Source organism: Dreissena polymorpha, chromosome 12, assembly GCF_020536995.1.
Source record: "Dreissena polymorpha isolate Duluth1 chromosome 12, UMN_Dpol_1.0, whole genome shotgun sequence".
In the NCBI taxonomy this organism is placed as follows: domain Eukaryota; kingdom Metazoa; phylum Mollusca; class Bivalvia; order Myida; family Dreissenidae; genus Dreissena; species Dreissena polymorpha.
In genome coordinates this window covers 22,043,305-22,059,242 of record NC_068366.1, presented here as the reverse complement: position 1 = coordinate 22,059,242, position 15,938 = coordinate 22,043,305, and the positions used below count along the sequence as shown (strand labels likewise).

Below are 15,938 nucleotides of genomic sequence, written 5' to 3'. Positions count from 1 at the left end.
ATGAATTAAAACGGTGATTGGGGGGGGGGGGGGTTAAAACGTGCGGATGTGTAAATACTACAAAAGCATCAGAGACGTTATATTGAATAATAATGCTTTCTGGCATGTATAGGCACTCCAGCAGTTGCAACTTTTTCCATCGTATTCTAAATTGTATCATCTAGTCACTATCATATATCATGCCTCAACTGGCTATTAATATTGGGTTGATTATGAAAAATAAAATCACCAATTTGCATTCAAATGTCATACATGGCTACCCTTTTTTAATGATTTCTATAATTATTTTATTTTAGTAAACTATGTCGTAATATAAAATGTTGCAAAATAACCCACGAATATGTTAACATTCCTTTTATCCTGGGGCTTAACATAATAACATACCGTGAAATACAGTTTCAAAAAGTGTGCACACATTTTCTGAATTTGAACTTTTATTCATTAAGAACCAGTTATCTTGTAATGTGATATTTAATATGTATTGACGTGATCATTGAACTATTTATGGCAAGCACTTATTTATATATATATATATATATATATATATATATATATATATATATATATATATATATATATATATATATATATATATATATATATCTGGGATCAACGCTTTGAAGTTCTATGACATAACTTAACTTTAAAAAATCATGGATAATCAATAGTACTAAGAATGAATAGCCCCTAAGACAATTGCAAGACAATCTTTAAAAGACCTATTCACCGATTGATATAATTATAGTTATAGTTTATGTCATTGTTGATTTTTTAAGGAACAATCTATAACAATAAGCGAAATAAAACAAAGAAAACGCGCGCATACACACACTGATAAGTAATTGTGGTTAGACAGATGTCATCATTTGAACAGGAGTTTATTTAAGATTTAACCAACGCAAAACAATTGACGTGTATTCGTTTTCTTTGTTAACCTGGCTCAATGAACTATATTAAATGCATAGTACATGTGATTGAGTGATAAAAATTGCTATCAATTTGTGACAAAATATGTATCATTTTTCTGTAAAAAGATGTTGCAATAATCTATTAGAATGTTCAAAACCTTTACAAACTACTTTTTAAAAAATAGGTGAGAATTAAATTTATCACATTTCATTTTCATTTAATTAATGTAACACAAACTTAAATGGCGATGTATACAAAGTATGTCAATTACTGTTTTAAACATGTGACCTAATGATTCTTTTAGTATATTTTAAAACTGAAAATCATTGAAAATAACCAATTTCCATCTTTAAGTACAAGAATTCATCAATGTATCCTGTTACGGTAACAGACATAACGCTACTGATATCAGAACAGTAATTGCCTACCTCAGATTCAACGGTATCATTATCAAGACAGTCTTCTTGACCTGACAATTTTGCAAGACCAGTGATGTCATTCAAAACGTCCAAGGGAATATTGTCGATTTCAACCTTCAACAGTTTGCCTTTTTTATCTAAATACTCTGCCAGCTTTAGTTGCGTCTTCATCTCCAGCGCACAAACAGGAAGCTCGGCATATTCCTCTGGACAACCAGCCAAATTCGAATCAGCTGACTTAGATATTTGAACGTCCTTTTTCTTCTCAAACGACGATATTTCAAAAAGACTTTTCAACTTATCCATCGTGCGAAATGTCACCTTTGTAATGTTGTAATAAGGTTGTTCAACTTAATCTATGCATATTCTTATGTTTTCAAACACTTTATATATACATGCGATCGAATGTTTACTGTTCAGTGCTTCAGTAATCACACCACAAGTTAAAGATTATTCAGTAACTGGATACATACGGCTAAACATTCACACGCTATGTATTATTAACAGGTGTAATGTTAAGTGTGGATATTTCCCTCGTCTTATTGACTTGCTTGACTAAGCACGATGTTTACAGAGATATGTTAAACATTGTGTAGCGAAACAACTTAAGATAAACCACTGCGGTGTACATTTTTAAATATTGCAACTCAATCTCTTGCACGACGGTTACATTACATTCACCTCTGTGATGGGCCCAAAACGGACTATATTTATGAAAGCGCCTCATTCATGTCATCATCATTCCAAGCGTTCATCGTGGAGGTTACAGTATACTAAACAATCTCCTGCACGACGGTTACATTATATTCACTGCATTGAAGAAAACCATCTCTTACCATAATATCTTATATCATTCTTAATTCATAATTACAAAATTGATATGGTTTTCTTGATGTTAACAAACCTACATACATACATACGTCGAAGCAATGCCTAACGTCACTCAATAAAAATTATGTTCAATTGTTTATCTTTATGAAGTGCGTGGAATGATTTCATCTGCGTAAATGGGCAATAAAATAGTTCCAAAGAGTTGCATTAAAACTCGCAAGTTTTTGCTCGATGTAACGTAAATTTAAAATTCCAATTTCATTATTTTACGCCTCTGATCCTAAAAAATTCAAATCAAAGATACTTTGAATGCGTTTGTTCGGTTTTACCCAGTTTCTGGGCAATATGGCATGCTGAGCCTTTCGCAGAGTTGTATGTGAGAGCAAGGAACGACAACTCTGCGTGGAGATTGATTTCAACTGTGTATTAGGATGTATGCGTGTTAGGGCTCGTGTTTGCGTCTGCATCTCTTGGTTGTATAGGTCCAATCGTGCGTGAAATGCATTACGTGTTGATCCGATGTTTCTTGCACTCATACCAAATTTATTTTCTATGAAAGTTGGGATACATTTTGAAATAAAGCAATATCAAGCTATTTATTTTTTACCAATGGTTTTTAAATGATATTGTTGTCAACTACAGTGAACCACTGCGCTAACATGCAAACCTACAGGTGTGTACCTTCACTTACCACTATCACTTATTTGCGAAGAGTACATGGCGCGGAATCGGGCGACCTATGGGCATACATAGTTTACACCGAGCATATCATTTTCACTTTCAAGCATCTTTGGTTAAACGTACGTTTCTGATTTATCAATTAATCATCCAATCAATCGATCGATCAATCCATCCATCAATCAATCAATCCATATACCAATCCATTAATCAATTCATCCATTCATACAACCAGCCATTCATCCAACCAGCCATTCATCCATCCATCCACACCTACCGAAAAACACTTATCATACTATTCACCCACCCGTTCATCCGTTCACCCAGTCATTTATCCATGCATCGATCAATTAATCCATCAACCCATCGATCCATCCATCCATTCATTCAACCATCCATCATCCATCCATCCATCAATCAGTCCATCCATCCATCAAGCTTCACAATCCCACACATCCGTCCATTAATCCAGCAATCAATCTATCCATCAATCCACCCATTTATATATCTTTGTATTCCTTTTTTTCCTGCAAATACGGCCTTGCGACGACAAGGGTCGCTGTTTTTATTTTAATATGTTTGCCATAACATTGTGCGTTCGCATGATATTGATGCATTTTGAAGGAGATTATGGGTATGATTCCTTCTTAACTTGTTTGTGAAGTCACAGTCCAATAATTTAGCAGTCTGGGAAGCGTGAAGTTAGAAGCCCAGCAGCTTAGCAGTCTGGTAGAATGAAATAAGCAGTCAAACAGTTTAGTTGTCTGGGCTTCGTAAAGAAAGCAATCGTCTGGAAGCGCGAAGTCAGCATAATGGAATATTGTAAGCGTAGAACAAGCAGTCAAGAAGGTTTGTAGTCTGGCAACGTGAACTCAGATTTCCAACAGCCTATTAATCTGGCAGCACGAAATCAGCAGTCAAGCAATTGTATTGCGTGTGCAGCGTGAACCAAGTAGCCCAGCTGCTTAGCAGTTTGGTAGAGTTAACTCGGGTTTCCAGCAACTTAGCAATCCGGTGGCATAAAATCAGCAGTCCAGCAATTTAGTTGCAGTGCAAGTAAGCAAAGTAAGTAAGCAACCACCAGCCTTACGGTCTGGCAGCACAAAGAAAGCAATGCGGCAGACGGACATCGTGAACTCAGCAGTCCGGCAGCTTAGCAGTCAGGCAGCATTAAGCTTCGAGTTCAGTCGCCTATCCGGCTGGTACCATGACATAAGCAGTCAAGCAATTTAGTTGCCTGTGCAGTGTAAAGTCAGCAAACAGCAGCGCTTAACGGTTTTGAAGGGCGAAATCAGCAGTGCAGCAGCCTAGCAGTCCGGCTGCATAAAGTAAGCCATCCGACAGTCTCGTAATGTGATATATTAAGTTAACAACTTTAGAGTCTGGCAGTCTTGCAGAGTGCGTCCAACAGCCATCAGTCAAGCGCGAAGGTTACAGTTCAGCGCTCATACAGCCAGTTAGAAAGATGAAAGAACAATGAGCGTTAACAAGATTCAAGAAGTGTGACGCTGTAGTATCCCTTAGACAACAGATCAATAGACTGTTATGAGTCCAGCAGCCATCAGTCAGTCGCAAAGGTAACAGATCAGAGCTCGTGTAGCCTATAAGCATTATCAAAGGACGAAGTCAGTGCATTTACAAGATTCAAGCAGTTTGACGCCGTAGTATCCCTTAGTAGACAGAATATCAATAGACTAGTGTATGCAATAGGAAATGCTGCAAATATTTAAGTAATCAGTGGGTAATTAACGCTTAGTAAAAAGAAGAGTGAAAATTTCACAAATCGCAAAATATGTTGTAAAATACCATTTCATGCCAGTAAAATCCTTTCTTTGTTTATAAAAGATGAACAGTATGAAACAAGTATGAAAACATTCAAAAACTATATATCTTATGATTCGCATATCCAGTATTACTAGATGTCCCGGCGGCGTAAGCAGCCAAGGGCCGTCTCAGACAGCCTCATAGTTCTCTGTATAATAGTTAACATTAGTTAAAATGTTCATGCTTCAACAATAAATACGACGTTATCAGATAACCTGAACAACTTTTCTTAATCAATCACATGAAAACGTGACTCATAAAATGCATACAGCAAAACAAAAGCAACTAGCAAAACATATTTTAAAGTAAAATGTATTCCTTATCGTTTGATAGAAAACTATCGTACGTCACGCGTATCTATAGCTGTATTAAGAATTCAAAAGTCTCACATTCCTTATTTACTCCGAGTTTGTGGACACTGAAAAATAGTACTTGATTACGGTATCAGAGTACTAGTTTAAGAATATATTTTAATAGGAATTTCCCCATATTCATCTGCCACTCAAATACTCACGTTTTACCAGAGAGGTCTTTGGTTTTACGCCCACGTACGGAGATTTATAAGAGAACCATAAGCGGCCATTTTGTACATACAACATGATTTGAATCAAATGTGTTTAGTATGCGAACATGATTATTCTCCGATTCATTCAAACCAAATAAAGCTTCAAATAAACGGGGGATTTTTTATTTAAAATAATAGTTTTCCACCAGTCGACCTAGAAACATGACCACATAATCATCATCTTTCCCTTGAATAACTTTTTGAGATGGTGTTACTTTTCTAAGAAAAAAAAATGTTTCCATGTTACAAAATAATGTCATATAAATATGCACAATCAACATTCCTAAAGTTCATACAACACTAAATTGAACGAAAATACACATTGTCCAATAGATGCAAACAAAAAGCCTCAATATATCTAAAAATATAGCTTACACCTTACGTACACAGGTGGTTAGCGTGTTGCTATGATATTAATTAGTGAAAACATCATTTTGAATGATAAATAATCATATTATAACGAAAAAATAACTTTTCTGAAAAAATAAAATTCACTATCAAATATCTATATATAACAAGGTATGCAACTCAAAATCACCCCAAAACGGGGTGCATCGCTTTGGACAGCCATATCTTCATCGATTGTGCAGCGATTTTCACGATCTCGGTCTTATTCAACGCAGAAATGAATTTCCTTTCTGGAAATGTATATGTCTTGCAATATTTTTACAAATGCTGGATCAACTTTTAAGAAATAACACGATACACAACTCGCATGACCCAGTTGACAATGATAGTGCAATCTTTATGAAGGAAATCTCCAGTTGTAAAGACACACCTCCGCATTGGACCAATGAAATCACTCGTGTGTTTAAAATGTCAGTTAGTTGAAATGTATGTAAACAAAGGTTTCAAACGGCGCTGGACAGTTAGTCTTGATGCATAATGTAACGACAAAAACGGTATTAATGTTTTTTCATACGTTTTATTGAATTATGGTATCGAGGTACATGAACTTTAATTGTAGGGAAGGTGCCCTTTACTCCGTGAAGATTTCAGTCTTAAAGACTGCATGATCATTGTCAACTGGGTCATGCGAGTTGTGTATCGTGATATTTCTTTAAAGTTGAACCAGCATTTGTAAAAATATTGCAAGAAGTATACATTACCAGAAAGGAAATTCATTTCTGCATTGAATAAGACCGAGATCGTGAAAATCGCTGCACAATTGATGAAGATATGGCTGTCCAAAGTGATGCACCCCGTTTTGGGGTGATTTTGAGTTGCATACCTTGTTATATATATATATTTGATAGTGAATTTTTTTCTTCATAAAATTTAATTTTTCGTTATAATATGAATATTTATCATTCAAAATGATGTTTTCACTAATTAATATCATAGCCACACGCTAACCACCTGTGCTTACATATGCATCAATTGTGTCTATTTCCTTGGTATGGTGCTTCTGTCTTGCGTTTCTGGGTGGCCCCGTTTCTGTATCATAGCTCCTCGTAAAAGGTCGACTTTTCGTCCCATGTTTTTACCTGGTTTCAGAACTTTCGGGGAAGAAGCACAGACTGCGCCGTGATCTTGCTTTCTTCAATTTGCTTCTTTGGACCATTTTATCTTTCGGATAGAATGGGTGGTTACTGTGTCGGCCATGTTTGTTGAAATTGACAACCAAATTTGTTACTTCTTCTTGTGCACTTTCATATCATGTTGACCGATAGAGAAGCCCAACACATTGTATTTCAGTCGGAATTGAGTGGTAACCTTACTATTTAAAGTTTTGCTTTTATGCATAGTGATATTTGATAGTTGTTTTGCATTTTGTGTTATATGAAATGTATTTTCGCGATATCGATTTCAGTTGTCGATTTGTTCGGTAACATTGCTAAAAATATATCATTTGACCGTGGTTACCAGCGCTATTACTTTTTATTTAATCAAACAAACAAAATTAAGGTGTTTTTTTTATCAATTTTCAGAAAGTTCTTAGGGCCCAGCTCAAAATGTTAAGAACTTATGGCTAGTTGACCCCTGCATATTTCAAACTTGTAGGTTTTAATATTTCATGAAATATATATTTAGTATTTACAATAAAAAGCAATAGAGGAGTAAATTATTGGTTTATTTCCACTTTTTTAGTTTTGATGTGATTCAAATTATGATCTATGCAAATGGTGAATAGATCATTGCAATGTTTGATAATGTTTCTCTTGGCATATATAAAGCATTCCGTCTTATCAAGAAAATACCAAAAGCTGTTGCATATATTTCTACTTCTACCATATTATGGCCACTATCAACTAATTGATCATACTGCCATACAAACATAAACATATTTATGTCAGTTTGTATACGTAAACAAATGCACAACAAAAGAAGCCTTGAATGCTTTCAAATAATTCAGATTAGTATTATTTTATTTCAGCAATTATGTTTAATCATACTTATTTGTACCTACGTGCCATACAAAAAAAGATGGCCTGGCAATTGCCTGACATCGGATTGATTGTACTTGTATCGGCATAAATCCAAGTATTTCCCAAGGAGCTACTCATGATACACATATAACGCATCCGATGTCTGGAGATAACCGTGCGTTGATTGCCTGATCCTAACTCTATTCCTTGTCAGGAAAAAATTTAAGTGAAACTTAAATTAATCTGGACGCTGCCCTATGCTGCAAAATGACCCGGTGTCCGTGCAATCATCAGCCGGGCACCAGCCTGATGAGCGGAAAAATATGTTGTCTGCTGATAGAACGGTTATCGGTCTCTATTTGTGACTGAGGTATGAAACTGTGTCACTCATCTGACGAAAGACGGCTCCTATATGTCCAGTCTTTTTGATGCCTGGTGATTGGACACATCGGCCGGCAACCGGATTATTTGTGACTGAGGCATTACCAAATTCAATTTTTATACATGCTAGTTTTAATATGTAATTGTTTTTACATTATCACATACCATCAAGTTAGTAACTACAATGGTAACTGCCTTTTAATAAAACAACATAGTATTGCTCTGCCTAGACTAAAAACCTAAAATATGTTATCACATATTTCTGTTTGATTTCAAATGATAAAAGTAAACATCTACTGATTTGCATGCATATGATTATACTCAGGGCTCAACAATAGATACATGCACACTATCCATGCGGATGACGTGACGCTGTACATGCAGCATGACTTTTGTGTAATTTTATCAAGACAATAAATACATGAGCATATTTCATTTGAAGCTAGAATTTGTAAAAGTCGTGTTACAATAAAAAATTCAGAAGTTTTTTTCGGAAAACCAATGTAACATATGAGAATTCAACAAAGTTAACAGTAATGTTGCGTATCAAGAGTTCAATGATTATTCTTTAAAACGTTTTACGTGTCAAATTTTTACAATATTATGCATGTCATTGAAATGCACAATTTCCACGAGGATAATATCCGGTTGCCATCATCAGTATTTTTAAGAAACTGACCAAAATTTCATCGTGGAGGTGTACACCGTTTGGTCTGATTATGGTGGTAGATAAAGGGAAGCCAACAAACTTCCAAAGAACCACATACTAATGGCAATTTCATCAAATGTTGTCTGCATGACTTGATTATAGGTATTGTCTGCCTACGAGTGCTTTCTCTTATCCAAAGCACAGGTACGAAAAACTTTTTTTTGGTCCTTTCATATATATAATTATATAATAAGAGAAAAAAATTCAAGTACCTATGATCCAAAGTGTGCGCTCTTATTGTCCAATATCGATTTCTAAACACTATGACGCTCCTCCTTTAGTTGGCTAAAGAGATACATGTTATTGACAGACAATGGTCAATCGGCTTGCAAAATTTCCGGAAAAGTCCATATAGCTGTGATCATCTAAAAATTATTTCTAGATAACAAGCGCATTAATTTTCTTACACACATGCTGAAAATGGGCTTGATCTTTGGAATCTGAATCGCGCAATCTGAAATGCACTGACTTGCTTACAAGAACCTTATTCTTTATCTGAATTTCAAAACCAGTTTGTTCTTTTTTGTATGTGAAGAAAATGTAAGCCAATTAAAAAGCAGCCCAGATCTAGCTTTTGTGTTTAAACATTTTCTTGTAAATCATCTCATGACTAACATCAATTGACAAAAATGAGTTTTTCTTTTTTTTCCTGCAAATGATTCTGACACTACCTAGTAAACAAGTATTTGTTACAATAATTATGCCCCCAGATCAATTGATCAGGGGTATATTGTTTTTGGCCTGTCTGTCAGTCATTCTGTGGAAAACATTTATCTTGGTTAAAGTTTTGCAATATTGAATAACTTTTGCAATATTGAAGATAGCAACTTTATATTTGGCATGCATGTGTATCTCATGGAGCTGCACATTTTGACTGGTGAAAGGTCAAGGTCATCCTTCAAGGTCAAATGTCAAATATATGGCTTCAAAGCGGCGTCAAAAATTTAACCTTGGTTAACTTTTGCAATATTGAAGATAGCAACTTTATATTTGGCATGCATGTGTATCTCATGGAGCTGCACATTTTTTAGCGGTGAAAGATCAAGGTCATCCTTCAAGGTCAATGGTCAAATTTATGTCTTCAAAGCGGCGCAATAGTCGGCATTGTGTTTCTGACAAACACATCTCTTGTTTTTTGTTTAAAGCTGGTAAAATGTATTTATGAGGTTTAATTTCTATAACAAAAACTTTTTTGAGATATGACCATCGTTCTAGGAAAACTGTGCGTAAAGTATTGTACCAGATAAGTTGCCCTTTTTACAGGTCAAGCAATGTTGAACATTGAAATGGACAGTCAGGAACCAAAAGACTTCTTGAAATTGTTCATAGATGATGTTTTGATGATTTGCCTTGTTCGTTTTTAACTATTATTCTTCAAAGTTAAATGGTCCATTAAAACAACACTCAAGAATCAGAAATTGGGAAGAGGTAACTTCAGATGAAATAAAAGTTTTTCAGGCACTGGAAATAAATAAGGTGCTTGTTTACAGGTCAGATTTGGAATCTCTGCTGTTGCATGAGATTTTAAAGGAATGTTTTAAATTAAAAACAAATGTTTGTTACAAAATGTATCTTTGTTCCAATGTTAAATTGCTTAAAATTTATAAGGAAGTACCGGTAAAAAGATAGCTAACATAACTGGTATAATCACAATTTTGTTAAGTAAATGCACCTGTACAGGTAAAAAAAAAATGTAAGTACCATTATAATGATCTGCAATCAACGACAAAAAAGCTTTTGTTTACTTATGTCTTATAATAATTGAAATGCAGTCTTTTGAATTTGACCACCCATTTCAGCCTCTATTAAAGGGGCCTTTTCAAGTTTTGGTTAATTGACAAAATTAAAAAAAAATGTTTCACATTCGCAAATTTTCGTTGAAGTTATGATATTTGTGAGGAAACAGTAATACTGAACATTTACCATGCTCTAAAATATCCATTATATATATATATGCATCTTTTGACGATTTAAAAACCTGAAAATTATCAAGGATTGCAACGCGAAATTATTGAATAATTTGGATAGTTCTGTTGTTGTCGTTATATTTTGTGATACTTCTAGGATTGCTTATATAGAGTATAAAATGCATCGCTCACTGTATGAGCACGGTTAGCCGAATGGTGTAAGCGTCAGACTTTTACTCCAGGGGTCACTGGTTTGAGCCCAATTGGGGGTTACTTTTTTTTCTTTCTTTTATTTTACTCTTGTATTTTTACTGGAGCTTTTTAGATCCAATGTTTCCATTTATCAATATAAAGCATTTAATGACAAACTTCAATACATGCCAAAATCTGTGAAAAAGCCCCATTAATATATGTTTGTTCATATTCAATTATGCTTCCCCCAATCTGCCCAACATGAGTTGTTTCCTATTAATGATGATGGATATGTTGTAATGAGGGGTTTTGGCAAATTAAACGATAGCGGCACAACATGGTAATATAACATTATGAGCATAGAACTTTATAAAGCAGTTCATTATAATTACACAGGTTTGTGGCTTATATTGGAGTTACAGTGTACATTTATTGTGCCATGAATACAGATTAAAACTGGACATTTAAGTAAGGACTAGTGTAATATTGCTTTTTACTAACGAAACAAAGAATTAACGCATAGTATTGCATTGAAGACTATGATTTAAGAATGGTTACAAAATGACTCTTATGTTTTAAATGTGGCCAAAAAATCAAAATTGCAAAAATGGGTGGCTAAAGAAAATGTTTACCCAGCGAGAGCCCTGTATCCTATTGTATAATATCTTGAATAACCAATATTGGGAGCCGATCTGTCATGTGTTTTAAAGCTTTGTTGTTATATGTTTCAGAAAATCTGAATGTATTGAGTAAAAAGTTGGCATGTGCCCCAAAGTTACTCCGCCAGGTAAGAATTTTTGCTTGAATAAGGCTATAATATTTGTAGGATTAGATACTGTCCATATCAATCTATCCAAAAATGCTGTATTAAGGGTTGAGTGTGTATCATAGCCTGCTTAAGATTTCTGTATAAGATACATAGAGAAATCTACCGTAATTATTCTAAGTTTTCTGAAGATCTTCTTTTTTGGACTCCCCTGTTTTAAACAAAAATAAATATTTTTCTGGACTTTAACTTTTCGGATTTACGCGTAGTTGCACAGAACTAATGACTCTAAATTTTCTGATAGTTTATCTTATGCTATTTTACCTTAAATCTGCCCTGTTTCTCATTTCTGATGGCATTTTGCTAATGCAGACACAACTAGATTGGGGTAATAAAACCTGGCAGATAAATGCCTTTGGGCAATGGACCTTTACATTTGTATTATTGGGTTTATGACTATGTATACCGGTAATAGACAATTTCTTCACTTAACAGCTGAAAGTGAAACATATATAAAAGTAATTTATATTATACGGCATGGACATTTTTCAAGCACATACTTTTTATGCCCCCCTTCGAAGAAGAGGGGGTATATTGCTTTGCTCATGTCGGTCGGTCTGTAGGTCGGTCTGTCCACCAGGTGGTTGTCAGATGATAACTCAAGAACGCTTGGGCCTAGGATCATGAAACTTCATAGGTACATTGATCATGACTCGCAGATGACCCCTATTGATTTTGAGGTCACTAGGTCAAAGGTCAAGGTCACGGTGACCCAAAATAGTAAAATGGTTTCCGGATGATAACTCAAGAACGCATATGCCTAGGATCATGAAACTTCATGGGTAGATTGATCATGTCTCGCAAATGACCCCTATTGATTTTGAGGTCACTAGGTCAAAGGTCAAGGTCACGGTGATCCGAAAAAGTAAAATGGTTTGCGGATGATAACTCAAGAAAGCATACGCCTAGGATCATGAAACTTCATGGGTAGATTGATCATGACTCGCAGATGACCCCTATTGATTTTGAGGTCACTAGGTCAAAGGTCAAGGTCACGGTGACTCGAAATAGTAAAATTGTTTTTGGATGATAACTCAAGAACGCATACGCCTAGGATCATGACACTTCATAGGTTCATTGATCGTGACTCGCAGATGACCCCTATTGATTTTCAGGTCACTAGGTCAAAGGTCAAGGTCACAGTGACAAAAACGTATTCACACAATGGCTGCCACTACAACGGACAGCCCATATGGGGGGCATGCATGTTTTACAAACAGCCTTTGTATTCTTTGAAACCCTTCACGCATTGCATGCCTGTATCAGATTGTCAATGCAATATTTTAAAGTGTCTCTATACTTTCAAACATTTTCTTTAAGTTTTGTTATTTTTGGACACCTGTATTTTTTAAATATATTTTTTTCTCTAAATTAAAAAAAAATAAATTGTAAGTGTCCCAAAACTTTAAATAATTATGGTAGGTTAGTGCGAAATACAGAAAAATTTATATGGTGAGACTTAGAAAACATAAACCAATGAGAACTAGTGAAGAGTGTTGCTGGTTTTCTTGCTGAGCACATTATTAAGCTTATCTGTGTTCAACACTTAACTTTGTATTCCATTTATCGCTTCATTCATGCATTTTTGCTGTCTTCATTTTGAAACTAAACAAAAGAATTTGCTGCAAACATCACTATATCATCAAATGACATCATTGAAATAAAGGATGTCACTGTACTGTGTGTGTTGTGTATACATCACAATTTATCACATGGGCTATTGTTGTGTTAATGCTGATATGATGATGTCATACAAACATTTGAGCCTTGCTCTGTGAAGAAGGGGTTTAATGCATGTGCGTAAAGTGTTGTCCCAGATTAGCCTGTGCAGTCCACATTACTATACTATTTTATGGGCTCTCTTAAATACCGGTAATTGCAAACAAACCTCAATAACAGACATTTGACACCTGAAAGAAGAATAATTGTGTAAGGTGTAATATTTTTATTTATTGATCAATAAGTCATCTTTCTTGTAAATTTCTGTTTTTAAAGAATGAGTTGCACATAATAAAAAGCATGAAGAAAGGACTGCATTATTGTGTTTCAATCTGTTTAACTACCTTATATTTGTTTACTTAGATATGGATTAATTGTGAATATTTTGAATTTGATAATTTATTTATAATGTAACAGAAAACAACGTGTTCTCATCATTTTATAATAGGCAATTAGCAAAAAAATTTGTTTCATTTAGATCTCTTACATGTTCATCTCAATTTTTGAGTGATGAAATAGATAGTGACCATAAAATGGGCAAAATAAGGTTATAAATTAAATTCTCAGAGGTTGTATTATGGAATACCTACATGCCTATATGCCAGTATAAATGATTATATTTTGTAACCCTTAAAAATGGAAGTGCCCACTATAGTTGGGTGGTTGTTAAGTGGTGTTGACTATAATAGCATTAATTGTTTGGAAAATTAAGTGGGGAAAAATACTTTATTAATTTGTTACAGAATTTAATGTTTTTTATGTCAATAACACAAGATATAATGTTGGTAGGAGCTGATACACACCAAAGGAGGCGGAGATGAGAGAAGGGTGTCAGCAGCCATTGAAATACAGCGGGTCTGGCGGGGTTATTTAGCAAGGTATTTTCTTGATGTCAAGGGACTGCATTGTTGTTATACCTTAAATCACACCATTTTGTGAAGTTTAAATTAGGCATAACAATTACGGTACAAGGAAAAGGTTATTATTTCCGCAAATGTTCCATACACAGTATTACCTTTATAAGGATAAATTTTATAATAATAATATAGATTTAAAGAAATCTCTTTAAAAGATATATTGTTATGAAAACAACACAATTTTTCTTACAGATCCAATCTGTTTGAGAAAGTCCAGCCGGGGACAAGCAAAACTGCTGTATACAGTGGCAGTAAACATGCCATCGTGCGACAGGATGACTTCAGAGGCCTTACCCAGGTATACATATTAGCCACGTTCTGGGAAAACTTGGAAAATGCATGTGCGTAAAGTGTTGTCCCAGATTAGCCTCTGCAATCTGCACAGGCTAATCAGGGACGACACTTTCCGCCTAAACTGGATTTTTGTGAAGAAGAGACTTCCTTGTAACAAAATATTATATCATAAAAATGTGAAGTGTCATCAGTGATTAGCCTGTGGGACTTCACAGGCAAATCTGTGACGACTGTTACCTAAATGCATTAAGCCCAGTTTTCCCAGAATGAGGCTCATATGTCAATTATGGACTAATAAAATTAGATATTAGCTAGCAAACTTACAAGGCAAAAGAACATGTTTTCTTTGTTGAATGCCAGTTCTATAGAATTACAGAAAATAAGAGTATTTACTAATTTCAGTAGAAAAGTGCTGTTTTGCAGCCGCTTTCATTTTTAGCTCATCTATTTTTTTTTTTAAATTATGAGCTATTGTCATCACCTTGGCGTCGGCGTCGGCGTCAGCGTCCGGTTAAGTTTTGCGTTTAGGTCCACTTTTCTCAGAAAGTATCAATGCTATTGCATTCAAACTTGGTACACTTACTTACTATCATGAGGGGACTGGGCAGGCAAAGTTAGATAACTCTGGCGTGCATTTTGACTGAATTATGTGCCCTTTTTATACTTAGAAAATTGAAAATTTTGGTTAAGTTTTGCGTTTAGGTCCACTTTTTTCAGAAAGTATCAATGCTATTGCATTCAAACTTGGTACACTTACTTACTATCATGAGGGGACTGGGCAGGCAAAGTTAGATAACTCTGGCGTGCATTTTGACAGAATTATGTGCCCTTTTTATACTTAGAAAATTGAAAATTTTGGTTAAGTTTTGTGTTTAGGTCCATTTTATTCCTTAAGTATCAAAGCTATTGCTTTCATACTTGCAACACTTACTAACTATCATAAGGGGACTGTGCAGGCAAAGTAATGTAACTCTGACTGGCATTTTGACAGAATTATGTGCCCTTTTTATACTTAGAAAATTGAAAATTTGGTTATGTTTTGTGTTTAGGTCCACTTTATTCCTACAGTATCAAAGCTATTGCTTTCATACTTGCAACACTTATTACACTATCGTAAAGGGACTGTGCAGGCAAAGTTATGTAACTCTGACTGGCATTTGGACGGAATTATGGGCCCTTTATACTTAGAAAATTGAAAGTTTGGTTAAGTTTTGTGTTTTGGTCCACTTTGCCCCTAAAGTATCATAGATATTGCTTTCATACTTGGAACACTCGCAAACTATCATAAGGGTACAGTAAAAGGACAAGTTGCATAACTCTGGATGTCATTTTTACGGAATTATGGCCCTTTTTTGACTTAGTAACTTTGAATATATGGTTAAATTTTGTGTTTCGATC

The 15,938-nt window shown here is 34.8% G+C and overlaps 2 protein-coding genes across 4 annotated transcripts in view; one reads left to right on the top strand and one right to left on the bottom strand.

The window, feature by feature from the left end:
* LOC127852433 (uncharacterized) overlaps positions 1–1,993 on the bottom strand; it is a 28,362-nt gene extending 26,369 nt beyond the window's left edge. The window contains exon 1 of the mRNA XM_052386388.1: positions 1,338–1,993. Coding sequence (XP_052242348.1) covers positions 1,338–1,634 — 297 coding nt within the window. The 5' untranslated portion in view covers positions 1,635–1,993. The remainder of the gene's footprint in view (positions 1–1,337) is intronic.
* Positions 1,994–6,777: 4,784 nt separating this feature from the next.
* The window catches only part of LOC127853186 (protein MFI-like), a 31,848-nt gene continuing 22,687 nt past the window's right edge, over positions 6,778–15,938 (top strand). For all 3 annotated transcript variants that reach the window (XM_052387451.1, XM_052387450.1, XM_052387452.1), the window contains exons 1-4: positions 6,778–6,937; positions 11,516–11,571; positions 14,119–14,207; positions 14,439–14,544. In XM_052387451.1, the coding sequence (XP_052243411.1) occupies positions 6,886–6,937; positions 11,516–11,571; positions 14,119–14,207; positions 14,439–14,544 (303 nt within the window). In that variant the 5' untranslated portion in view covers positions 6,778–6,885. The remainder of the gene's footprint in view (positions 6,938–11,515; positions 11,572–14,118; positions 14,208–14,438; positions 14,545–15,938) is intronic.